The 27285-nt window shown below is 44.3% G+C and overlaps 2 protein-coding genes across 2 annotated transcripts; one reads left to right on the forward strand and one right to left on the reverse strand.

Moving 5' to 3' along the window:
- Positions 1–440: 440 nt before the first annotated feature.
- Positions 441–19397, reverse strand: vsnl1a (visinin-like 1a). The gene is made up of 4 exons (XM_057016330.1): positions 19134–19397; positions 14409–14575; positions 3585–3800; positions 441–2400 (listed from the first exon to the last, which is right to left on the reverse strand). Exons 2-4 carry the CDS (start codon positions 14568–14570, stop codon positions 2203–2205), a joined length of 576 nt encoding a protein of 191 aa, XP_056872310.1. The 5' UTR covers positions 14571–14575; positions 19134–19397; the 3' UTR covers positions 441–2202.
- Positions 19398–20341: 944 nt separating this feature from the next.
- LOC130515814 (uncharacterized) lies at positions 20342–25170 on the forward strand. The gene is made up of 4 exons (XM_057016325.1): positions 20342–23798; positions 24236–24379; positions 24718–24798; positions 25034–25170. Exons 1-4 carry the CDS (start codon positions 21080–21082, stop codon positions 25153–25155), a joined length of 3066 nt encoding a protein of 1021 aa, XP_056872305.1. The 5' UTR covers positions 20342–21079; the 3' UTR covers positions 25156–25170.
- The last annotated feature ends 2115 nt before the right edge of the window (positions 25171–27285 follow it).

Here is a 27285-nt window from a genome sequence, read left to right on the forward strand (position 1 = left end):
TGAGCCACATTGGGACTTCAAGCAAAATACATTTTATATTTTGAGGAGTTTGTACTTTAACTTAGAGATTGAGCAGAATTTATTTGGGGGGGGGGGGGGGGGGGTCCATTCAAATAGAGGATATCTTGAGTAATTCATTAAGGGCTTATTTAAACTATTTTGGACAGTTTAAAGTGGTTATTATGCAGGGTTGGAGCTTAAAGTGAAGGTGATGCTGATATTAAAATGAAAAATGATTGATTCTATTGAAAGGTTCATCCACAGCACTGACTAGCTCTCCTGGCATCTCTGGCTTTCTAGAAACTGAAGGGACACCCAGGAAGCCCTTTTTTTACACCCAAGTGTAAATATATTATTTTAAATTTGTAAAAAGTTACAATAATTAGCTTCATTCTTCTGGGTAAAAAGTGGTGTTGGGTTGAATTATTAGACCAGACGAGTCCATTGAGTTCCTTTTATTAGATTAAATCACAACACAGGGAGTAGTGCAGCCATGTTGTCAGGGACACAATACATGCTACAAAAGAATCCTCGTACATGTTTGCCTTTACTTGCATTCTGTGTCTTGATAGCGTTTTTATGGGAATAAAGGGAGGACTTCAGAAGTGCCAGGCCACACCACTGACAGACGACCGCGGCCTGGTACGTTTAGATTGTTATCGCAGTGCTGTGATGTCACGTGCCCTTTGACCTTCTGAAACACACGGAGCAGTACTGCAGGTTGGGAGGGTGTGGTGCAGCAGAGCGCGCAGGCCATTTCAAGGAGGGGCCAAATTGAGCTTCTCGACGTTTGGTACTCACCCTCGTACGTGTACGGTGTGCGAGAAGAGGGAGTAAAAAAAGTACAAAAACACTGACAGGTTAGTACAGAAAAATACTGGATGGGTCGGGGAGGCCAACTGTCCAACCTACTGAAAACATGGATTTACAGTCCAGACTGTCCACTAATCACCAACTGAAATGAACTACTGTCCACTGCTCAGCTGGCAGCAACCACCGACTTCTGCTGAAAGACATTTAAAAATTAAGTTTAAATGCTGGATGGGGCCTCGCTTCTTCCTCTGAAGATGAAACGAAGATGAAACCTCTAAATTAAACCTACTGATATGCCACCTGCAGGACAATCGGGGGGAGATAACAAGCGAATACCACCGCTTTGCTGTTCTTTCACCGATGAATTAATGCGTAATCTCCCTTGTCTGCATCCAAAAAACACCCCTCACCTTAGAGAGATCTGCTCCTCTACTTTCTACATCTGCTCATTTGTTACAAGCTGCAGAGAGGGACTCAGTTCTTATCAACACGTACTACGGCTAATCTACCGGGACACATGCTCCCACGGCTAAAGCAGTCAAAGAAAACATCTGCAGGGATCACAAATAAGTAGCAGAGGGTCCTACTGCACTATGACCTTTTTTCTTCTCCCTCTGAGAGTAAAAATCTCTTCTCCCCAATGTGGCGGCTCTGCTGTGATAAGGCTTTCTGTCTGCAAACACAGGATGCAAAAGCAGGAAATCTTTAAGGCCGAACCTAAAGGCATGCAAATAAACTACGTTTACATCTTCTTAACTGACAGTACAAGCATGTTCCAGAGGATGGGGGGAGTCAGAGGAGCGCGGATCCATCTCTTCTAGATCTAATATTTCAGACGATGGACGGAGGGTCGTGTTTGAGGCAGATACTTTATCGTGGGAATTTGGTTCGGTCGACGTAACTCGGTATTATGGAACACATACAGCTAGCGCCAGTAAACTCGGAACGATAAATAGAGCGGCAAATTCCACGTAGCACATCACCGATGCGCAAGCTTTATCAGAATAAAGTGTATGGAAAATACTTTGCACACTTCACATTTTGGCAGTTGATCTTAATAATTTAAATATATATTCATATTTATACTGTATATCTATATATCCTTTACGGAGGTGTGTGTAAAGTGTGTGTAGTGTGAGAGTGCGCCCGCACTCCGTTATGTTTCCTGTTGTGTGTAGGTCTTTTTTGATAGCAAATAACATTCTCATGCACACGAGTGTTTCAAACACAAGAAGCGGATTCGTTGAAAGGTAGTCCGAGCATATAATTATTGGAATTATTCTTTTTTTTGTTTGTTTTCAGTGAAAATAGCTGCAAACTGAATGGAACATGAAATTTCTTTCTGTGCAGTCCGTGGCGGATGGTGGAGCACTCTGCTCGCCCTCCGGCCTATTTCTGGAGGTCACACTGCAGCAGTAATACGATGGATGGGTCGCTCTTGGCCGCCTCTTTGAACTCCTCCAGCGAGATCTGGTCGTCGTTGTTCTTATCCATCTTGGAGAAGATCTTGTCCACCCTCTGCTCGGGCGTCAGGCCGTCCTCGTTCATTTTCATCATGATCACAGTGCCCACCATCTTGTAGATGGCCTGCAGAGAGGACGAGGTGGAGAGAGGCCAGCAGATGAGCTAACTGCACGACCTGATCTGTCCAACGTCAGGTAATCATTCGCCAACATTTGAGTCCAACTTCCTCCTTTAAACACACTGATTGGTTGGATAAAATCAAAGCAACATGACCATTAAGTGAGGAAAATTCTTTGTGACAGAAAGCCTCTGATCATACAACTGGGTCAGCTAACACCGTCGCTAAAAGGATTAAGCAGATTATATTAGCTGGCCAATAAGAGATAAAATCGGACATCCCCAGTTCTGAACTCCTCTGGCTTTTATTTAGAAAAGAAAATCCACAGGAGGCTTGTGTAGGTACACACACGTGTCGATGATGAAAACACCACAAAAGGGCTGCTTTTCCTGACTTGATACTTGATTTATTGAGCTGGATGATAGAGCCAATTCCCAATTCCTTTTTTATTTAATGCACCACTACAGCACCCCCCCCCCCCCCCCGAGCTGTCAGCGCTGCCGCAGCCCCACCTCCTGCTGCTCAGACAGACACAGCAGCCGCCGGTTTGTGATATACCCAGTGAAACGGTCCAACAGCAGCATTCTGGATGACGCTTTGGCGTAAATCCAGTTGTCTCCTGCTTTTTCCTGACCTATAACACAATCTGAAAAGGCAGCATTGGCACCAACGTAAGAGCACACACATGCTTGCAGACGCATCGTGTAAAGGGTTTTAACGGAGTCCTCTGTAGGGCGCTCTGATTCCCACCTGTGCAGCGGGAGCCTGTCATGTCACAGACAACCTCCCGATTCCTCCTGCTGAGGCTCACAGAGTCACTCTGGCCTCTTCTAATGTTTGGGAAAAGGTGCTTTGTCATAATTATTTTATTCATTCTTTTCTATCTTTAAGGCCAGAATCCTCGTGATCTTCTGTTTTAAGAAATATTTCCTCACAGACTTCTACATCAGACCAACACTAAATACTTTTGCTGGATCACTGAAACTTTCTGGTGGAGACGAGTGGACAATCGTCAGTCTGCTGCACCGGAGGATTGTGTTTCCTTTTCCTTTAAGTTGGCTATTTAGATGACAACGCCATCCATCCTTTCATTTCTTAAAAGGGAAGAAGAGACGTTCAGAGGGAATATCTCTCACACACGCACGACTCAGAGGCTAATTTTCATCTTTAACTTCACTTCTGTGTCTACCTCGATGATCTCCAGCATCTCCACCCGCGTGATTTTGCCGTCTCCGTCCAGGTCGTACATGTTGAAGGCCCAGTTGAGCTTCTGCTCAAAGCTCCCTCGTGATGTGATGGACAAGGCGCAGATGAACTCTCTGAAGTCAATGGTGCCGTCGCCGTTCTTGTCGAAGGTCCTGAAGGCGTGCTGGGCAAACTTGGAGGCATCGCCATAAGGGAAGAACTGGAACGAGAGAAAGAACAGGTGACAAAATGTCTTATCATGCAGTAGATAATCAATAACAAGAGTCTGATTGCAGATTGGAAATGAGCTGGCCACACTTTTAATGCTGGGTTCTGAGTCATATCTGCATTATCGTATGCAGACACACACACACACACCCCAGGGTGAAGGTTAACGCCATAACTACAGATAAGAACCTTTTTCTCCATCATGTCCTGTTGACCAGAAACCCAGTGGAGAGCAGCAACAGCTGGAGCGATTCGTTAGAGCTGACACTCGGCTTCACCTCCCCGGTAAAGTTTAAACCAAGCAGAACTCTCCAGGAGCCCTGAGAGGCACTGCACAAGTCCTCATCCAAGAACCCTCAGGAGGAACGTTCGGAACAGCCCAGTAGTGTTTCTGAGTGTGTGCGTGTTTCCGTATGAAGACATTTCAACTGAAGAATTTCCTCTTTGCTGATTCATCAAATGGGTTCCATTCATTTTGATAAAACTCATCACAAGGTCGGTGATCACCTGCAGAGGTCTCCTCTGCTGGCAGTGACCCCTTCAGCTCTCATTGTGTGACAAGTTTAACGACTCGAGCTGGAAAATCAAAAGGAAAACCTATGAAGCAGTTGGGAGGAAGCAGAAAAATCAGCTGCAATTTCTCAGGTGCTTGCATTTTACATTCAAAAGGTTGAACATTCTACACGGTGTCATAACCCCCCCCCCCCCTCCGGATGAGCAGCTGCAAAGCCGCGCCATTAAAAACACCCCGCGAGCCTCCACTCAGGGTTACCGCCCCCAAACTGTCTGCAGTCAGGGCAGTGGGTGGAGGGAAGGAGTCAAGGCCATGAATCCTGATGGTGGAGAGTGCAGCAGTGGGGGAGAGGATGGTGAGGGGGGAGTTCAGGTTGCAAAGCCAACCGTCTGGAATCAGGTCCCACCCATGTGAATCCTGCTGCAGTGGCAAACTGATCAGACTGCAGTGAGATGTTAACAGAAGAGAGAAGTGTGTGTGTGTGTGTGTGTGTGTGAGAGAGACAACAGAGACCCAGCCTCTCTTAGCTGCCCTTCTGCTCAGAAGAAGTCAAACTAATTTAAGGCTGAAATCCCCCCTCGGGACAGGAGAGAAGAAAAAAAAGCTGCCTGGTACTTTTTGCTCTTTTCTTTGCAAATGCATGATGGCGTCTGGCTGCAGCGCTGCCTCCCTTCACTGAGTGAGGGAGAGGAAAGTGGAGCGGTGGGAGAGGAAAAGGTGTGAGGGAAGTAAATGCGGAGCTGATGATGATGATGATGACGGGTGGGGGGGTTGCAGAAGGAGGAAAGCCACTGCAGCTCCCTGACAATCTGGCAAGTTACGAAACACTTAGTTATGTAAAATGAAAGCAGTGGAAGACTGAAATGTGGGACATGGTGACCAGATGGTGGAATTCTTCTTTTAGTTCATCTCATTTGTTGGGAAAGACATAGAAATCAAGATGTTTACAGCCAGAACATACAAACACGTATGGACGCACGGAGAAACGCAGCTCTCTTCATCAGCACGGCGGCGCCGCAGTCGCAGGACACAGATTCCTCGTGTCCACGGACGTCAGGTCGTTGACATCATTAACACGATTTGGCTTCCATTTGCCGTTATGGTAGCTTGATGTGGCCGTCTGGAGCCGACCATCAAAGAACAGGCTGAACGCCAGGCACAGCTGGCATAATGAAGGCGAATGCCCGTGTCAGTGAGTGCACAGCAAACAGATACCCCTTTACCCCCCCCACCACCTCCACACCCTTAACATGCTGCTGTTAGAGGGAACATTAAAGCCCTAATAATCAGCCCCGACGGCTGGCGCTGGTGCTGATCCAGAAACATCCAGAGAGCGAGGAAAAGAGGGCCCAACCAGAGACTTGATTTAGGCTCATCAGGAGAAACACCGACTAGTTCAGCAGCCATCCTCAGGGGGAGGAACCGGTGGCAAACGCCTGGTAAACAAACACAAGACTTGGAACGTGTCCAAATTCAATCCAGATTTATGTCGTTTGGCCCGCCGGTGCTGCCAGCTCCTCTGGTAACAGTTAAGCCGCTCTGACATCTTCGTAGCTTAAAAGCTTGCGACATAAAGCTCGCAAGGGTCGAGATTTAAAAGGCGCCTCCGATTTGTCTGCCGAATTCATTCGGCTTCAATCTGTCCGGCTGCAGAATGGGCGCATCCATCCGAGCAGTTCCGAAAAATCATCTGAGTCGCCCAGTGAGCAGATCTGGGATCAGACAGCTATAGTTTCGGGGCAGCTCACCAAATAGTGAGACATCAGATTTAATTTCCCTCTCCGCAGCTCTGTTGATTGCTTTTTGACTTCCTTCGTTACAACACAGGCGGCAGATTGTGCTGGCATATTGTAAAAGAGCAGTTCAGTACAAACTTTATAAGTCACATTATGTTTTACTTTACCTCTCCTACGGTACAGCATGTACAGCGTTATGGGCGTTCATCTGGGCACCACTAGAGGTCACTGTGGAGCAGGGCAGCTGACCGATTTATGTAAGTAAATACTGCATTAGCATATAAATTTGGATCATGACCCTACATCCACGCAGGCCTTCTCTGATGAGCTGCATTTTTGGTTGTTTTAATCAGTTGCTGAGTATCAGAGAAGTCTTTTGCTTGTTCTGCAATATAATTGGACTAAATGTATTTAGTCCGCTGGGGAGCACATCTATTTGTGCATCACAGCACACAAACACGCCTGCTTTGACTTTTTGATGAGAGCTTAGAACGCATCAAAATTCCTTAAAATGAGATCCACAGCCTCAGGTGTTGTTCTGAATAACAAGTTCTTACACACACACCACACACAATTTTTGAGGAGCCTCTGGGCTCAATTGTGCAAAGTGGATGGTTCAATAAATTCCCCCCTCTGGGTAAATGTCAGCGATACCTGGTCGGAGAAAAATGAATCCAGCACTTCATCACTTTAACTCAGGCACAGGAGAGAACGGAATAAATCGAAGGTGACTAATCAAAACTGCTATCGAACCCAAATCTCATCAACATTTCAACTCCGCTTTCATGACGCTCGCAAGGTCATCTTTCCATGTGCGAGCGCCCCACCAGCAACACTGTCAACAATCCAGCTTTGCCACTGGCGGCTCATCTCTCCCAGCAGACAAACACAGCTTTTAGAGGTCAGTCTGAGAGCACGGATCGCCCTCCGAAGCATTTTCATGCCCGTATTTTCCCGTTAGCGTTACATGTATAAAATGAGGCTTTTTTTGCTTTGACGTTTTCCTCATGCTTTCTGTCATTCCACTCAGACACCACAGGGCTGTGTAAACAATGCCGTATGCTTCATGCATCCCTTCGCTAACACAGTCGGATGCAGTCAAGTCCATAACGGACTCGGGGAACCCCCGGCCCGACAGCAGGGGCTGTCGCTGCATATGGCGTTTCTTCGTCAAGAACGAGGGAGAATAAATGCATAATCCATCGCCGGGGCGTTCACGGTGGTTGTGTGTGTGTGTATGTGTGTGTCTGCGTGAGAGAGATGGGTTCTGCGTGCACTCTTACATAAACCCTCAGTGACATGCCAGGCAACAGCAGAAATGTAGCCAGCACGCTGCTGCGGCTGCTGCTGCTTCCAAGTCTCCAGGCTCTGAACGGATACAAAACACACATTCGTATAGTCGCCCCTTCTGGTTTCCATCCTCCTCTTGTATTCTCGATGCCACCTAAGGTAAACAAGTCATGGCTTTTTATCCTGCCAGAGATATTTAACAATAGCTGCCAAAGTCAGTCTGTCATTTTGTTCTAAATCCTCAGTAGCTTGTTTGGACATAGCGTCAATGTGAGCTTGTTTAGCTGCATGTTGCCAAAGAATGAGAAAAAAGGATATCCTCTTTCTACGCTAATATCAAAGGGTGGAGAGTTTCAATGTAAAGTCTCCTCTCCAGCCAATGAAACTGCGCCGGCAGCTGCAGCTTTCCTGTGCTCTCACCAAAGTGTCTGTCGGGCTGCACGACGGCGAGATTTACACTTGATTTATTCAGTCTGATATTTGTGAAGCAGACAGAGTCCAAAGGAAGAGCAGGACCAGCTACCGTACAAGGTCAGAGACAAGCTAATGCACCACGATGGTGAGGATTCTGCCAGCTCCAAGTTCTCATATGTGGCAGAAACTCTTTATTCACCAGACGAGGACATCGCTGTTCAGATGGCGTTAACCCACACGTGACCTTTGTTTCAGGTCAAGGTCTGCTAAGACTGCCTTGGTCTTCAGGGATGAGCTTTTCATTCGGCCAGACAATAAGATTTCAAGAAGAGAGGCCACTTGATTGAAACATAAACCCTGGAGATACGTCCAGTGGGCACTGTTTGGTTCTCTCATCACATGCAATAAACAGACCTGGAGGATATTTCCGTGCGCTTTGAGCAAACGGCTAAACAGCTGCGCCCGACCGGTTCCACACAATTAACCAGGTTGTGATTTAACAGGATTTTTTAAGCAGACATCATCTGGCTCTGGGTTATCTCTGGTTACAAAACACCCATCTGGCACAGCTTCACCTACATTAGACATCAAACGTCAAGATAACAGCAGGTGGCGCCACTGAGCACAGACCCGCGGCTGCCCGAGGAGGTGGGAAAGACAGACGCCGGCATTCCTGCTGTCACTGCCATGACATTTCTGATTTTGATGTGTAAAATAATACTTTCAGCACCGTCTGGACTCAATGATTCACTGCCTGACCAAGGCTTTTTTCATTATGCAGTGTAGTCCTTCTCAGTTTGAATTTTTATCTAGTTCCTTTAATCTTTTGATTAACCACAGGCAGATGAATCATCAATGGCAAAAATACCTACAGATGAATTAGGAGGACATTTAAACATCCAACTACCAAAACAACAAGATGTTCCATCAATAACACTGATTAAATGACCAGGAACATGCCTGGACAGCATTTCCATATGCCAGATAAGAAACTCAACCACAGACAGTTTTCTCTTTATTCTCAAGTGAAATGAGGAAAATCAGCATTTGTACAACCCTCTTCTTAACATAATACCTTTATTTAGCATGAACTATTTTAGCAACTATGTTGTTGTTCCCGGCCAGTACAACAGACAAGCCAACAAGTAAGAACAGCCACAGACGGCAAAACACAAGAAAGAAATCAGGAGAGGAACTGAGACCTGAGCTGTGAAGCAGGAAAGAGAGAAATGAGAGCCAGGCTCCAAATCTGATAACAGCAAACTGTGAAGCAAAGCACACAGGAAGGGAGGGCTAACACCATCGATGAAGACGACTAATGCTGCTGCTGACGCTACTAATAATGCTGCTGCTGCTGCTGCTAATGCTGCTGCTGCTACTACTGCTACTGCTGACGCTACTAATGCTGCTGCTGCTGCTGCTGCTACTAATGCTGCTGCTGCTGCTACTGCTACTGCTGCTGCTGCTACTATGCTGCTGCTGCTGCTACTACTAATGCTGCTGCTGCTGCTAATGCTGCTGCTGACGCTACTATGCTGCTGCTGCTACTGCTGCTGCTGCTGCTGCTGCTGACGCTACTAATGCTGCTGCTGCTGACGCTACTAATGCTGCTGCTGCTGCTGCTACTACTGCTGACGCTACTAATGCTGCTGCTGCTGCTACTGCTGCTGCTGCTGCTACTGCTGCTGCTGATGCTACTAATGCTGCTGCTGCTACTGCTCCTGCTGCTGCTACTAATGCTGCTGCTGCTGCTGCTGCTGCTGCTGCTACTGCTGCTGCTGCTGCTACTGCTGCTGCTGCTGCTGACGCTACTAATGCTGCTGCTGCTACTACTACGACTGCTGCTGCTACTACTACAACTGCTGGTGCTACTACTACAACTGCTGCTGCTACTACTACAACTGCTGGTGCTACTACTACAACTGCTGGTGCTACTACTGCTGCTGCTATTACAACTACTGCTTCCCTTACTACACTTTTTAAAAAAAACATATTTTACCATTTTATATGTAATCTCAGTGCAGAATGAAGTGTTTCCTTATTACCTGGACCCTTTTAGTGTTGTTATAACCCGAAGGGCAGAGGTCATGAGAGGGAGACAAGGTCATTCCTCTGGGATGTCTGGTGGTTCATTTACCTGGATACTGGATTTAAACCTCTCTGGTGACACCAGCAGTCCTGTGGTGTTTTTTGCAGATGATTCAGTTTATTTAAAAAAACACTTTTGTGCCAAATGGTTTATCATTAAGCCATGATTTAATGGAGATGGTGGGTTTCACAGATAAAATCAAGAGGAGAAGAAGCTGCGAAAGAGGAGCTGCAGAATAATGATGACGAGGAATTGCTGTTTAAATGAGGCGAAGCACAGTGAAATTCCAACTCTTCTGATTCCTGTTTTTCTCTCGGACGACCTGCCGTTTAGTTTGAGCTGCCTGCTTCAGCTCCTGACCCACAGCTTTCCAAAGACCGACACCGCACCAGTTCCCCCATTGTGGAAACAAAAGCTTGCGTGTGATGCACCACATCTTTGTCTGGTTTGGCTCTGCTGCTCTTCCACAGTTTACAGGCAGAACCCTATTTCTGTGTTTGCAGCAGAATAATGATGCTCTGATTTCCTGTTTACTTTCACAGAAGAGAGTTTGGAAAATCCTGAAGAATATTCCATCTGACAGGCAATAATACCAGGTTAGGTGTGGGGGGGAAGGGTAATTAAGGAAATTACAGCATTCAAATTCATCACTGCAGGGCATAATCTCTGAGTAACTCTGTCCAGAGTTTGTCAATAATATCTGAGCAAAACACCAATTTACAGAGCTCTGAAAAAAAAGAAGTGCTGGTTGCAACTTCTTGAAAGAAGCCCTGAACAAAGTCTGAGCTGCTGCGTGTGGGTCTGTGTTGTGACAGCGATGGAGAATAGCATAAGCGCTCCTGAGATGACAAATGCTATTTTTAGCAAATGGCAGCCACAAGCCTACTTGGACTGTGAGGAAGGGAGGTGAGAGAGGAGGTGGGCATAGGAGGAAAAGAGCGAGGGAAGAAGGGAGTCGCCGGCTTTATGAAAACAACACATTCAAAATGATTTTATTCCCTGTGACCAACAGGAGATCAGATCGTTGCAGATTACTATATGAGGTTCGGATGTCCTTGTTAGACTACATTGGAAGGATTTCCACTGCAGTTTCTATTAAATCCCACAGTCCTTTTAATGCCTGTTGCAGGTTTCTTGTTGCCTGGAACGATCGCTATGACTGCCATATTCTCTGTTTACAACCGATCCAACAACCCAAAAACCCAGCAAGTACCGATGGCCGTGCTGGTGTTGGGGGACGCGGTCTAATGTGGGATCTCTATCTGGTCCGTCAGGCTCTGCTTTGGTCACATGTGACATGTGCATGCTCACAGAAACAGGCTGTGGGTCGAATGATGTCAGTGTCTGTCCCCTACATCACTGAGGCTGGGGAGCTGCCGCCCTGCTTTTCTGTCTGCCATTGGAGCAAAAGGAGCGCTGGCTATTAACGCTGCTGAACGGCCACTGGTTCACACACACAAACACACACACACACACAGGAAAAGCCTTCAGGCAATGGAAGCGAGAGGCATCAGAGCGGAATCCAGTTGTACAGTACATCTACATTCAGGTCAGCATCTGTGTGTCTGTGCGTGATTGCTGTTATTGTGACTTTGGCTTGGCCAAATTTTGACCCTGTGTATCTCTTTTTCTTTAAAGAAAAAAACATTCTTTTGCGAAGAGGACAAATATTTTTGGTGACATTTTCAGGCCAGACGTCTAATAATTATGCACATTTTCAAAGATGAAGATGTGTCGACGCATTTAATATGGTTGGTTTGCAATTTCAACATCAGAAGCGGAGGGCGGGCTCTGTCACACCGCTGCTCGTTTTGACCCCTACATGCGGACCAGGACAAATCTGTCTCACATGCATGTACGAACGATTGTTAAACGTAGATGGATGTCTGCTGTCCTGTCGTGCTTCCACAGCAAGGCAAAAAAGTGGCAAAATCTCAGGGAGCGTCGTCGTCGCCCTGTTACGGATGGCTGCCATTGCAGCTGGTGTGTCAGGGATGAGAAATAAACTTCACACAGTGTGGCAGGCGTGTGCTTGAGCGTGAATTGTCCAGCAGCTCCATTTTTATGTCGCTGTCTGGCTTTGGCTAATAATGAAAATCCACAGCGAAACAAAAACCTGCAGGGGGCCAGTCTAACAGCCCTGAAATGGATTTATGGATAATTATAACCAGTCAAAAAGATGGCATCAGGCTAAACTTGGCATATTTTGTCATTTCTTCTTGTAGTCATGGCAGAATAATTAAATTCCGCCTGTTTATATGAGTCAAAACCTCATTGATAGCGATGCAGTTGTTTTGATTACACTATCGACCGCTGCCAAACGACTTAAGCCGGGCTCAGATTGCAGGACTTTTACAGGACTTTTTAAATCGAAGAAACTTAAAAGATGTTTGATCTCAAACAAGCTACAGAAACAACATAAATCAAAAGCCCTGTTTTTGGAAGTTGGTAGCTATTCCTGAAAATAGCAAATGTGCTGGTCAAGTTAACCATTAACATGAAGAGAAACAGTGTGGTAAACTTCCTTACTTGTATTATGAGCTGTTTACAGCCTATTTAATATATTTCCATCAAATTAGATCCCCTCTCTGCTGGTTACGTTTGAATAGTCTCGTTATCTTCTGGAAATCAGTTCATATATCCATTTATCAATGAATGCAACAGCATTCCTTAACAACATGCAGGAATGTGAAAAATAGATTGTTGACATTCGTATTCATGACCTGCTGCACTCCAAATCAAAACGGGAGGATCAACAGCTTCTCTGACCAGCTGCGAATATCACTCGTGTCATTCCAGCCTGGGACACGACGGTCTCGCAGCCAGTGTTGATCACAGCAGAGGAGCAGACCTAAACGCAGATATAGGTTGATACGGATGAGATGCGCAGTCGTCGGCTGCAGGTGCAGATCCGTGCAGACGCGTGGAGCCCTGGGCGCTGCACTAATAAGAGCAGCAGCGCAGAGGATCAGAGGTCCGGGAGCAGGAGTAGCTTCAAAGCCCGCCCCTTTTCATGCACAGAAAGGACACACGGTGACGATATCACGCTCGCCGCCACTCCTTTACTTTTTCTCATCTTCAACGGAAGCAGAAACACGCCGCTGCGTCTCTCCCTGCCTCCCACTGAATGTACGACCCCCCCACCGCTGCACGGACACGAAGAGTCACTTTTCACAGGAACAAGCTCTCCCATTAATGTGAGGTCACAGCAGACTGTTGTACCACTTATCAGCCTTCTGGATTTAAATGAAGGCCGATCGCTGACAAACTGTTGCCTAGAAACACAACAGGATGCATCAATAATGGGATTTATCCAGAAGCCTGCAAGACCTTCTTCTCATCCCAGTTGCCCCCTTTGTGCAGCTTCAGAGTTACAGCTGCAAATCAGCCAAAGAATCTTCAGCCATTTGCTTCTGTGTTCATGTCCTTCCTGTCAAAGACGAGTTTTATATCCCAGCGGAGTTGCTTTGGTTTTTTTTTAGTATCTCGTAGTAATTTTGCTTATCTGATGGATTTAACCCAACAAATTGTCCTGGCAGCCATAGACTCTGTTATGTCGGTCCGAATTATTTTTTTCTGCCCATTATTTCTCCTTCCTGTCTCAGCTGATGCATGAGCTCCGATGGCATTTAGAGGAGGCATCCGCAGTCGCAGTAGCGAGGCGAGTCTTATGTAAGGGCAGCAGCCCTCTGGTGAAAAGGTCTTTCTGAACACCAGCTTTGTGTCAAAACTAAGTTCATTCATACACTACAAATGGGTATAAATATACTGAGATTTCACTGCTGCAGCAATCACCACTGTTTAAATAATCTTCGGGTAATACTATCAAACAGTGCAACTACCTGTGGGCGTTTTCAACAATGCAAAATTCACAATATAAATCACTTCACATCATTTCAGTTTCCAGAACATTATTTTTTTTATAAGATTTCTTTCAGAACAAGCTCTCTTTGCTCCCAAACACAAATTCAAACCATGGAATGAATTCACGCTCTTCAGCGGATCTAATGAGATACGCTAAACTACATGTTAGCAGCAGCAGATCATCATCTGGGAGCCTCTCGTGTGCCCGTCTCTGCTGGTTTCCTGCCAAGACACAGGGAGGCGAATGGAAACATGGAAAGATGCCGACAACGGATCTCGCAGGTTTTAAAAGGGGGGGGTGGCATTTCCTTCGCTGGATTTTGTGGTTCAGTACATTTATGGAACCAAATCCAAGGCTTTTAATTGAGAAAGCTCTGGTTTGTTTAATTGAAATAAACAGGCAGCTAATTGATAATAAGGCCTGAGCAAGTGCAGAGCGTGCTACTATATAGTGCTAAACACCCCATCCATCCATTCGAAATGCTGCAAAGTCCATGATTACTGCCCATTTAGCTAATGTGAATGTGAGCTATTGAACATTCTGCTGTTGACTCTACAGACTGTGAGTGAGCACAATTCCCCAATAAACCACCTCCTGTTATTAGATTAAAGAGCTCAGAAGAGAGAGACAAAGCTGCATGTGCGAACGTGTAGACTAATAAACATGGTGTACAGCCGGTGTGGGACTCTAACCTTGACATAGAGCTGCTGGAACTCATCCAGGTTGAGGCGGCCGGTGGGGCAGTCCTTCAGGAAGCCCTTGTACCACTGCTTGAGCTCATGCTCGTTAAACTCTGTGTTCTTCACCAGGTCCTCCATCACTTCAGGGGTCAGTTTGCTGTTCTGCTTCCCCATTTTGCCTGTAAACACAAATAAACACAACAAGAAATGAATCATGATAATACTGATAGCAGTGGCCTCTTTATAAGAGGCTGTGAAAGTGAAAGTCTGGAGGCTGTTTGGAGAACTGTGATCATGCAACTGCTTCTTCTAAGAATAACATTCAAACAAATGAGATGCTGGAAAACAAGGATCTCTTTTCTTTCAACAGCATCTGTTGGTTTGTATCTGTTTTTTAGGGTGCTGACTGGTGCACACAGGGACGATTATTCTGCAGCTCATCTCCCAACAAAGAAGCCATTATGAGCAGAGCTGTCAAAGCTAGAGGCGGCCCAAGCTGTTAAAACTGAGGTAGTATCTATATCTGACGTTTTCATGACCCCTTCCTACCAAGTTGTGAACCCCCACAGGCTGGAGTCAGGTCCAGGGCAACAGTTGGGCTGACACAACCACAGCGGCTCCATTTCCTCATGATTTTGAAAGAGCCAAAGGGGGAATTCAAAGATGTAATAATGGTAACTACAATAATTAATCATATTTCATAGCACACCGCCACAATTAAGGATAGAATATTGTCCCTCTGTTGAGGGCAGTGATGTTTTCAGTCTTTTTCTTTGTAATTAAATATTTTATCACAATTATATGAAGATATTTTATGTGTAGAACTTTTCTACTCTTTCCATTCATTTCATTGTTTTACCCGTGAAGCCATCATACGACTTTGAAAGTCACAACTTGGCAGAAATAATCATCTGAGCCACAACGCACCCAAACTGTGCCAAACACTTTATTTTGGAAAGAGTCTTTACAGAAGACTCCCGCTTTGCCGTCTTACAAGCACGCGGCAGACAGCAGATAATGGCTTCGTGTGGGTGATCGGTTTACTGATGTCAACTTTTCTGAACGCTGCAGCCACCTCCACAACTGCTGCATACTGAAAATGTGTGTGCGTGCACTGCACCGTCTCTCAGGTTCTAAAAAAGAGAGGGACAGGGATTGTTGTCAGTATCCTTTTTCCTTTTTTTAGATAATTACTGAACTCGTGACTGTGGAGGCATTTAATCGATCCTGGAATGGAGCGAAAGTTATTAAATATTGGGATTCATAATTGACCACACGAGCCTTCAAATGTGTTTTCGGTGTGAAAATACCAACAAGGCTGCTGTGAAGCCTTGAATGGGGACTGGAATCCAGACTGGTGCGCTGCTGGGATCTAAAATGTGGAAGAAAAGGCTTCTCTATTAGTTAAACTACCTACAGTCTTTTATAAGAGGACCTGGAATGAATATTGCATGTCATATAGTCAGTGTGCAGTTTTCATATCCAAGATCAGATTACATAATCGCTCTGTAAGATATCAGCTGCACTCCTTTGATTATTTATCTGTTATCTGATGTTGCTTCTTTATAAAGGACTTTGGGAGGCACAAAAGTGTCCCGAAATGACAGACGGTAATGGCCATGACGTCACAGACCTGATCAGACTGCAGGGAAAGAGAAGCACTTTCACACACGCTCAAATCTCGTGTGTCATTTTTCCAAAACATTGTGACAGTGCGGTCATGGAATCTTTTTTCTCCCAGATTGGGAAACTTCCATATTTGGTCCTAGTATCTGATTTTCTGCCATGATCACAGTCAGATCAAAATTCAGACTGCTTGATAATTCACAATATCAACCAATAGAAAATAAAAAGAACACATCAAGCAAACAGGTCATACTGTGTTAGATAAGTTATTGTAACCCCACCAACACAACCCCACTCTGAGCTTCTTGTGGAGCTCAAATATAGGGCTTATAGCCTATTTCGCCCTGTTTTTTTGGTATTAAAAATACAATCAAATAAGGATCCCACCACTCCTGGCTTTGGCTCTGCAAACACCCACACTGCTGAACAACAAAAAGCCATCATCATAAACTTGGCTCTCTTTTTCCTCCATCTTGCCGTCATTTGTTGTCATATTTGCATCTGATATAAGGAGAGAAAACATTTAAGACTGGAAGGATTTTAGTGGAACCTGCTCAGTCTGTAAGCGGGTTTGCAGTTTAATATCCTGGTGTAATCAGATATGCATAAAACATAATAGATGAGACACTATATTATAGCACATTTTATTGTGGACAGGTTTGGTGTATAAAGCATAAAAAACCACAGATATAACAAGCTTAAAGTTACCTCTGCTTGTACACAGAAGAAAACACCCTCAGGTTACGTCTGAAAGGCCAGTCAGTTTCTCTGACTCTGATGAGGAAGTGCACTATATTTCCGTGACAGTTTACTGGCTTTCGGGCAGAATATTGTAACACAAACTGCTTTTAGAGTCCAACATGATTCTGATACCCATGACAGCTTTGGTATTTGGTCACTGTATATATTAAGCTTGCACGATGCCCAATTTAAATATTAATATGAAAGGGTGAGGATGTTTTCATGCTATTTTTGTATAACACAACCCCTGCATGTACATTTTTTTGCATTCTGTGTTTCAGACTGCATGCCTAATATGATAGAATGCAGGATAAGATGAGCTTTTAAGTGCTACATCCCTAAGATTCTGAAGCACGCTAATGGTACAGTACCCTACTGTATAAGCTGTCTGCATATACAGTAGGGTGCTGCTGAATTTCATATATTTTTCATGAGAGATTGAGCATCCTGCCTTGGCACAAATTGAGCTTCTAATTGCTTCCACTGCATGATAACGCCAGCGTTGTCATCATTGTCTTCCATCAGCCATGCTGCCGATGCCTGTGTATGGCCGTGTGGGCTGGTAGCAGGATTACATCACAACATCAGCAAGCATTGACTAAATCTCACAACTGTCCAGTTGCTAAAGCCCCTGTCGCGCTATTCAGAATTCAAGGCAGGTCAGTTCTTGGGTGATGGAAACCCATCTGCAGAGCATGGAGATACAGGCACAATGAACCAGGGAGCAGGAATATCAGATAACTAAGGAGGGCTTGCCCACAGCCAGGGTCCAGGTTCATGGTCTCACACGCTCAAGACCCACCCTGAAAGCACTTGTGCCAGTGGCTGCACTACATGTGTCACATCGTGGGAGAACTATCAAGGAGTGACGGATGAAGCGCTGTTTAAACGGGAGTGTAAAGATCCATGCAAATACCGCACGTCACTTTGATCAAGTGTCGCATTTTGCAGCATGATTTGTCAGAGTCAGCGTTATGTACGTAAGAATGTCGCAATCATGCGTCATTTGCACATTTGAGTTAACGAAATACCCTTTTTTCCCCCCATCTTGTTTGCTCTGCGCTGCTCTGCCGGCTCTCTGCTGTCTCATGTTTCATTTCAATATTCTCTCACACCCTGATATAGCAATAAAAAAAAAAAGACAATCTTTCCTCTGTCTGCAGCCAACAAAGAATGTGACAATGATGAAATTCCTTTCACTATTTCCAGCTCCGACGCTCCGGTGTCTGTATATATGCAGACAAAGGAAAATTGAAAGAATAACTGTTGTGATGGATGCATGCACACATAGTTTATATTAAAATTCAATGAATAATTCTACGTGTGCAATGTGTGCGCTGCAGGCACTTTATTTTATTAGGAGATGCGAGAGGGATCATTTCAAGGCAAACACTACAGGTCAGTGCAGCGCGCTGTATGCAGAGCAAATATCATGCTGACTCCAATCCTGAGTCACAAACCATTTTTTTTATCCTTGTAGATCACCAGGGTCACATCCCAGCCAATACAGAGGGGCAATTACATCTGACAGGTGCACAGCAACCCAAACAACAAGCCAAGGTATTAAATAGCTAATTGTACACCTTTTCACAGCCATTATACCTGCTCCTGAACCAGGCACAAAGCTATTACATAACAATGTCCCTTCACTATCATTTGCCAATAGGGGAATGACCTTGAAACCCATGCAGAGCCCAATACACCATCGCAAACCCAGTGCAGCTCATGAGTTAGACACGTTCCACAGTAATCTGCCCCTGATCTTGTCTTTTAGGTGTGCAAAAGGTGCATTGCTTGGTGTGCTTGGAGAGGCAGTGGTATCTGAGGCTGCAAAAAAGTAGCCTTATCACCAGTGAGGTTAGGGCTGAGTACAGGCTCACCACATCCCCACCTTCCTCCAGCACACACACACCCAAGCTGACAACATCAGCACCAGTCTTGAAGGCACAGCACCACCTCACACACCGCAAAGTATGTGTGAAAATGTCGGGATGAGGGTGAGTGCAACGCATAAACCAGCACAAGACAAACGCTCCTCAGCCTTTCCGCACTTTTTACTGTTGGTTGCAGACTGTGTGGAGGTAGTTGGAGTAAAAAAAATAAATAAAAAAAAGCTTAGACATCGCGTCTCCGTCATGGAAACTACAAGGGTTCGGAGGGAAACGTGCGTGTCCAGGAATTGGGGTCGAAAAACGCTGTGAAATTATATGTCACTATTGGGATTAGGGGAAATATATGTACGGCAATAACCCTATAAATGAGTCGTATAAAACAAAAACCAGCGACGCCTCATGTAGTTTAACATGCACACTAAATATAATTTTCCAGGAGCAAAAATGAAGCACTGATCACGAAGAACATCCATCCTACCTTGCAAGAGTGCGGAGTCAACGGCAGAAGTCTGATGTCGGGTCCAGTGAAAACACGGGAAAAGGGGGGCGAGTTAAGCGTCTAAATCGGCTCCCCTGTCGAGCTACTGGTGCGTTAAAGGTGTTTTACTAAAACTCGTAGCTGTTTGCAATGATTTCTATTTATATTTTGAGTTGATTATCTGCTGGAACCGAAATCAGGCGGAGCGCGACTGTAGTGTGATGCTGCTGCACACACACTGCTGGGAGCGCGGCTGAATAGGAGGAGGCGCGGAGGGAGAGAGAGAGAGGAGGGGGCAGTTCATTTCAGCCTCTCTCGACCCCTCTCCGGAGTGTGGGATTTACGGTAACTGCGAATGTTTTTCAGGGAAAAAATAAAAGACACAAAACACAGGGTTGATATTGGATGCAAGTGTTCTCTAAATAAGTAAACAATACATGAAGCATGTTACGTTAAAAAATCGAGAATGATTGCTAATGCTAGCTAAGGGCGAGTCCGAAATTTAGCCGCGAGCTTCGCGCCACACACGGGAATAAGGCTAACGGTAGCTAAAGTTTTAACCAGGGTTTCGTGGTAAACTAACTAGGATATAAGCGAATCAAGAAAGAATAAGTATTAATAACGATAGTAGAGGAAGAGGTAAGTTTTTCAGCTAGGTAATCGGGATTGCTGAAATGACATTTATAAATAGTGAACTAATTGGTGAATTCACCATTTGTGTGCCTTTTCCGAATGTTAACCGAATAGAAACGTTATTTTCCGTGGACTCGATTATTAAGGGTACTATAATACCACTGAGTCTACCGAATTTATTGATCACTAAGAAACAAGCTAAAGAAATTAAATAAATTATCACATATTATTAAAGCGCCGACAGTAATTTTGTACGTTTTAATTATGCGACTGTATGACGTAATTTTTAACGCGCCGATGTAGTAGCCGCTTGTCATTGAATTGGTTATTGGTTAATAATAACCCATTCGACATACCTCGCTATTATCTGAATACTGATAGGTGAATAAATGATTGTTTTCAGACAGGTTAACAAACAGCATTACTCAAAACTATGAAGTTAAAGCGGAGTAGTGTCAGGTGATCTTGCAGTTTGAGGCAGAATGGCATAGATGGAACAATTTCACTATGTATGTGGTTCAATTAAATGTGATGTGTCATATTTGTTTAGTCTAAATATCTACAGTGTAAACCTGGGAAATGGTAGATATGCTTATCATTTGCCCGTCGGACCCTCATTATTGAACCTGTATTAGAGAGGAAGACTATTTTGTTATAGGAATCATACGAAGTCATGGATTTTCTTTTTTTCTCAGTCAGTTGTAAGAAATGGTATTCCCATATAAGACAGAAATTATTGTAATACGTGTGGGGAAATATTTATGTGTGTGCTTATTCAACGCTGCCGCTCACTGGGGTATTAAACAGGGTGATACGGTCTCTTGTTTTTCTGGTCTTACAAGAAACTATAATGTTAAAGTTAGTATTGTCAAAAGTGATGCATTTGCTGGTGGAAGTAAAGGTTGGAAGGCTACAACTGTTATGGTGGAGCGGCGTTGTATTCAGGGTGGTAAATCAGCTTTACACTACAATTGTTCGGCTGTAAAGACAACTGACACTTATTGAAATTTATGTTGTGCTCTGTTTCTGTTAGATTGGCCCCGGGAGTACTTTCAATTACCGGAGGTTTGGGTTGAGTTACTGTGGTATTTTTCTGCAGAATACATGGAACGTTAGTGGGACACAGTAGGTAATGTAGACTGGAACATTAGTTTATTGTGGGAGGACTTTTTACCTGGTTTGATTTGTCAGACTAAAGTATTTTGAAAATGGATATGAATGTTTTTCAACATTATGGATTATTCATTTGACTTTTGGCATGTCGTCTGATGCACACATATTGTTTTTTTTTTAGGTTTATTGTATAAGAGAAAATGGAGAAAGTCAGGGAAAATGCCCAAGATATGAGTCTCATTAAAGAGGATTCTGTTTCACAAATCTCTCCTAAACGCCCAAGGACAGATTGGATCAAAAACTGCAGTGAAAAACTCAGGTTTGACCTTTCAGCTCTTCAAAACACCACCAGTTCTGAGCAGAAGAATGCAGACGTGTTATGCACGTCAGAATGTTGTTACAGTGGATATGAAAAGCCTCAAGAGCCAGAAAACACTGAAATAACTGCTACTATTGCTGACTTGATGTCCTTGCTTCCTGAACATGAACATACTGGATCACCAAGAGCCACCCTTGATACTGTGGAGGGATGTGCTTTACTTCTGGTGCAGGATGAACAGCCTGAGGTTACTAACTGTGACAAGCTGGGTTCATGCTCGCTAGATGATGCAGGTGGGGAATTAGCCAAGTTTCACACTGTACCAGATGCTGCTCCTGACACATCCAGTCACCCTGATTGCAAATTGCTTTTGGAATCACTTGAAGATGAGCCCCCTGGTGGCTGCAATCTTCCAGATGGAAATGGTGATGAAGGGGAAATGGCACAATGTAGTGTAGGTCAAATCAAAGCATTCAGCCCTACTTCAGACGAGGAGATCAGATGTCAACATGGTTTCTCTCGTGGTGAAATGCAAGATGACCCAGTTTTTTGTGATACGTGCAGTCAGTCTGTTAAAGCTGAAATGGGTATTCAGAAAATGGAAGATGATGGTACTTCTACATTTTGGAGTGACTATACAAACACAACATCACTTAACATAAATGTTATAGTGAATCACTCTGGAAAGTTGGACCAAGGTGTGGAAAATGAGGAGAACAAATTAGAATTGCAGATTTGTGGAACTGAAGATGTGGCTGTCTCTGAAACAAAAGGCCAAGTTAATGAGAGTAGCCTGAACAAAAATGGCATCCTTTGTGAGGCTGAATGTGCAGAGGGATCAATTGTTAACAATGATGTGGTGTCATCCAGAAATATTGTAACCAAGAAAGTGAATCTTGAAGCTGATGTCTTCTCTGGGGCCAAAGGAGAGCATGCTGCCGGCGAGATGATAGCCACAGCTCGACGTGAGACGGCTGATCACACACCGGAGACCCCAGCGCCTGCAAGAATCAGTCAAGAGTCTGCTGAAGGAGATAATAATGTAAGCTCTTCCAGTGTAACTGACCCTGCAATCTGGAATGAAACTGACAGGGAGGCTGTACGTGGCCACAGCTCACAGTGCACTGTAGGTGCTGAATTATCTCCATCACTTACAGTCAGGGAGACGAAAATGTCCCTTTTACTGTCTGACGTCACGCGACCACAGGATGCCTCATTTCTTGGCCAGACCCAGCAGTTTAAGCATCCATGCAGAACGCAGCTTTGTAAAGATGAAAAGGAAGACATTTGTCAGGCTTGTTCCCCCTCCACAAATGTAACACTCCTCAAGACTGGCAATGAAGGACACTGTCTTTGGAAAACCTGTCTTAGCTGCAGTCCAAATCGTCCTCCTGTGCTGGATGGAAGAGAAGAAAGTCTGGAGACTGTGAGACATTCGATTAAAGAGCACAATCTGTCTGGCTGTTTTAATGCCAGCCTTGAAACCCTCAAGGCACAAGTGTTCAAAGGCTTGGAGTGTGAAACCTTTAAAAAAGATGGGTCAACCAAGATTAAAAGAGAAGAATCTTCAGATGAAAATGAAAAGTCAGAAAAAACAGAATTTAATAAAGGAGGTGAAGACTCATTTAAAATATCAGAAATAAGTGGATTTGGCCACAGATTACTCAATGTTGGGTCCACAAATTTGTCTTCAAAGACGGAGATAACAATGGAAAAAGAAAGACGTGATGAGGCAAGTGTCGTATGCGAGACATTGGTGACAGAGGACGGCCATTACCAAGAAAATCAAAAGGAGGCATCTGTGACTCGGGCATCTCCTGACTGTTTCAGTCAATGTCTAGAGGGAAACACATGTGATAGTTCCAAAGCTTTGGCGTCTGCCCTGCCTACTCAGGATGCAGTTGTTCCATGGCCACAGGAGGTAAAGCCATCATATCATGCTCCCACCATCACCCCAGCACTAAACTGTAGTGACACACTCTCCCCGCTGCCATCTGCCTTCACTTTGGGTGACCGCGTACCGGCCGGGTTTGACACTTTCCAAAAGATCCAGCTTTCATTAGAGGACGAGGCCAAAAGTGATTATAGCGGGAGTAACAGCCCTCTTCACACAAGTCTGTCCGGGCCTAGACGACTCTATCACTCCATCCTTGAGGCCGAGAGCACCAATCAGCATGAAGTGGCACCAGAAGAGGAGGAGGAGGGAAAGGATGTGGAAAGATTCAAGTGTCACACTGAGAACACAACAAATTTAAGCAGCGATTACAGTTGCAATGACGTGCCAAACCTTACCACAACACCAATCAGATCGCCCCGGCAGCATGTTAATGGTAAATCAGTTGTTGGCCCCTCTAACAACATCTGCGATCGTAATCCAGCCTCACATCTGAGAGACGACTGGGAATTTGACGCAAAGAAACAATTTGATATGGTCTTGAAAGAACTGCATCTGTATTTTGAAATCAGTGTGGGTGATTTTATTAGCGTTGGTCCCGTATCAGTCCCCGAGCGGTGCACTGATGTCACTAGAGCCTCGGAGGAAGAAACTTCAGAAGAATTCTTCAGTCCAGATTTGATGCACCATGAAAATGCAGCTTTAGGTGAGTTTAAAAAGTGGCTCTGCTCAAACCGTATACTGCGTAGCTACACTAGACACTTCTGATTGGTGGCAATGATTTTACCAGTATTAACAGTGGTAGGATGCTTTCTTTGGGTGACCCACACTAAGAACTCACCAAAAGGGAAACTGAAAAACCCTTTTTTCAATCAATTTTGTAACATTCTGTAGAGTAGTGACAGTCGACAATTGCTGGGTTGCTCATATACAAGAGTGTGAAAATTATTGATACTGGAAGGAAAGGCAGATATTGCATCAACAGTGGTCAAATAGCAGACATCAAAACATCCCCACAGGACTTAAGAACAGGAAATCAGTCTATTGATGCTATAATTGTCTTCAAACTTTCCTGCCAACAATCCACCGAGGACCCATTTGCACTGTGCTCTAATCTACACACTGTGTTGCCTTTCCCTTCAGATGAAGCCAATGGCGAGCGTAGCCTGAACCTGTGTGAGGGTGATCCAGTTCTGCATTCTACCCCTGCCGGTGGTGACGGTGAGCAGGAGGTGCCCCGTGGCACCCACAGGGAAACCTCCACGGCCATCAAGAAGAAACACAGAGGTGTGTTTTGTAAATAGAAAATATTCATGGTAGGTGTGGAACAACTACACAAAGTCATCTTAATGAGGACCAAGTGCTGTTTTGTTCCAAATGGAGCTTGGTTAACTTTGTTTTTCCTTTGTGTTGGGTAAGAGAGTTTTGAAAGGTCAGCATGGTTAATTCAGTGAGAAAATACAATTACTTTTATTGATTTGTCTTTTCAACTTGACAGAGCTTTCTCTCATGAATGTTCAAATATTTATCCCCTCTCTCCAATAAGCTGCTGAGACATGATAGCACCACCATTAATGCAAATACAGTGTTTCAGCATAAACAACCAGCTGTCTTCTTTCTTTCAGAGTCCCCGGAGATGGAACTGAAACGGGAAATGTGGTCACCGTCATTTATGAATCAGCCATTCTATGAACAAGTCGTCTACCGTGAGTTCAATGTGCAAACGCTGAACTGAAGCCTGAGCTTCTTAATTGACCATTTGGTGGCCTTTTGATTGATGGTTAGATGATTTGAGTCTATTCGCGATAGACTGAATAATTTTAATTAAAGAGGGTACGGGCTGTTGTTTTGACTGAACATTATGCTCATTATTCCACAAATACAATAAAGTTTTCTTTTATCCCAGTGCCCAAAACTGTCCTCTTACATTGTTGTGTGCAGGGCAACCAGAGCAGCCCAAGAGACTGAAACCACTGGAAACGTGCACGCGTCCCATCAGGGTTGGACTTTCAAAGAGAGCCAAGACCAAACGCCTGCATCACTGCCTCCACCCGTACAAATGAACATTTTCAGACTTTCAGTTGTGTTATCTCTGCTGTGAGGAACGATGTTCGTGTTGTGCTCCTCTGGATTCCTGTTTGAAGCCACCAAATGTCCTGTCACATAATTTCCGTGTATTTGCATGACATGGACCGTGGACGTTCTTTAACCTCAGTCTGTTGCTGCAGGAATGTGCATTTACATCAACTATATTCATCCTGACAAATGGATCCTAACAAAAATGCTTTCTGTTCTTGTTTCCACACCTGAGCAGAAATAGTTTTAACACTGTTTTGCTTATTTATTCTCTTGCTGATATTTATACATGCATTACTATTTCTATGAGTATGTTTTATTGTATTGACTTTAAGGAGCTGCTGTAATTTGAAATCTTTCTCCTATTGAATGTAGGCGTCATGAGACAGCACACTTCTTGTTCCTGCTTTGTGTGGGCATATTCAAACCTAATTATCAGCTTGGGTTCTTTTATAGTGTTCATTGTTGATAATGTATGGAACATGTTCTTGAGCACTTCTGAATTCAAAGTCTTGCCTCCCCCCCGTCTGTATTATCAAAGCATCTCCATCAACACTGTTCTGACTGATAGTTGTTAGTAATTTGGAACAACAGTTTTCTTTCAAGTCCTAAATCAAAATATTGGGGTTTTCTCTCAGACTTTTGGGGGGTATTTCTGTGAGTAGGTTGCCTCACTTGGCAGAATGACAAGTTCAAATCAAACACCGTTGTGTAGCTTTCCAAAAATAATTGGATTCAGATGATGCACGTTCAATCTGCCTCTTTAATCAGACGCGGGCTGTGAAGGTTGGGGGAGGTGGGATAGAATATTTGTGCCTTTGTTGGATCTATTTGTGTGACTCTTATTGATCCAATTTTTGAACAGAGTTACTGCAAATTATTTTTTCGCCTCACATAAAAACAGTTCAATAAGCATTTCTTATATATTTTTGATGTAATTACCACCTTAAAGAGTTGCTTTTATGGTCTCTAATGAGCCCACATTTCCTCCTGCAGCTGCTGTAACGTGTCATCTGTCAGTAATCTCTGGGCTTAATCGGCGCTTGTCTTGAGGTGCAGTGGAGTGAGTTGCTTGTGCACAATTCTTACATAATAGGATTACACATGCATTGTTCCGGGGGCGGGGAATGAATTCCAGATTTGGTAAATGAATCATGGGAAACAGCTTGATGAGGACATTGTTAGGATTGTAGGGAATGTCAGAAACCGTCAAAACAAAAATGATGTTTTCACAAACTCAGATTCTAACCTAAAGGAATAAATGCAGCAGAGTTGTGAATATTCATCTATCATCTATTATATTAGAGATGTGCAACATAAAAGAAATACTAAAGCTTTGGGAACAGCAGGGAATCTCTGGAGGCACTCGCTGAAGTAACTTTTGCGCTTACAAACTTTCTTCTCTACCCCCTGGGGAAAGCCCCCTTGTATAATTCATTTATCAGAAATGATGATCTCCCACTGTAGCCATGGAAAGTGTACGTAAAAACGATACCAGAAATGAAACCTGACAGCCATTTGCAGTTACCTTGTTTCACTTTCCTCCCCTCAACTGAAATTAAACGGATTAGCCATGCACACATTTGTTTAGTTTCATTAGGCTGAATGGAGGACAGGCATTATCCCAGCATGAGGGTCCGAGTAACATTGTTATGTTCATACAAAGACCACGAAGTGATCATTTTGAACCGTGCACACACCTCCATTTTCCTCTGTGCCCTTTGAATAATTTCCATGGCCTGTACACGGAGAAGCGACACCGAGGTCTATACTTAGAAAGCTGTCACTGGAAAGGATAATTAATGGGACTCACCCAATATGCCAATAAATCTGAACTTCTGGTAAGTAATATTGCTTTGAATGTTTTTTCCTACTTCGATCCAGAGGAAAAACCTGCTTTGTCAGGGAATAGGTTCACCGGATATGCAAATAATGGTTTGTCTCTGCTACGGGCAGAAGTGGGGTACATTTTCCCACTGAATGACACACGCCGGTGCTTCCAGGGACCTGTCTGTATCAAATGGTTCACTCATCTTTTTAGAGCTGATGCATCTTTGCTTTAGTATCAAAGCAGCAACTGTGGTGACAACCTGCAGCAGGCGACTACAAAGTGACTC

The sequence above is a fragment of the Takifugu flavidus genome, chromosome 19, assembly GCF_003711565.1.
Source record: "Takifugu flavidus isolate HTHZ2018 chromosome 19, ASM371156v2, whole genome shotgun sequence".
In the NCBI taxonomy this organism is placed as follows: Eukaryota; Metazoa; Chordata; class Actinopteri; order Tetraodontiformes; family Tetraodontidae; genus Takifugu; species Takifugu flavidus.

Bases quoted from the DNA above. Each gene is read 5' to 3' on its own strand.
- LOC130515814 (XM_057016325.1), top strand. From the start codon at position 21,080: ATGGAGAAAGTCAGGGAAAATGCCCAAGATATGAGTCTCATTAAAGAG. The intron at 23,799-24,235 runs GTGAGTTTAAAA...CTTTCCCTTCAG, and splicing joins CCATGAAAATGCAGCTTTAG to ATGAAGCCAATGGCGAGCGT. The intron at 24,380-24,717 runs GTGTGTTTTGTA...TCTTTCTTTCAG, and splicing joins CATCAAGAAGAAACACAGAG to AGTCCCCGGAGATGGAACTG.
- vsnl1a (XM_057016330.1), bottom strand. From the start codon at position 14,570: ATGGGGAAGCAGAACAGCAAACTGACCCCTGAAGTGATGGAGGACCTG. The intron at 3,801-14,408 runs GTTAGAGTCCCA...CTCTCGTTCCAG, and splicing joins TCCAGCAGCTCTATGTCAAG to TTCTTCCCTTATGGCGATGC. The intron at 2,401-3,584 runs GTAGACACAGAA...TCCTCTCTGCAG, and splicing joins AGATGCTGGAGATCATCGAG to GCCATCTACAAGATGGTGGG.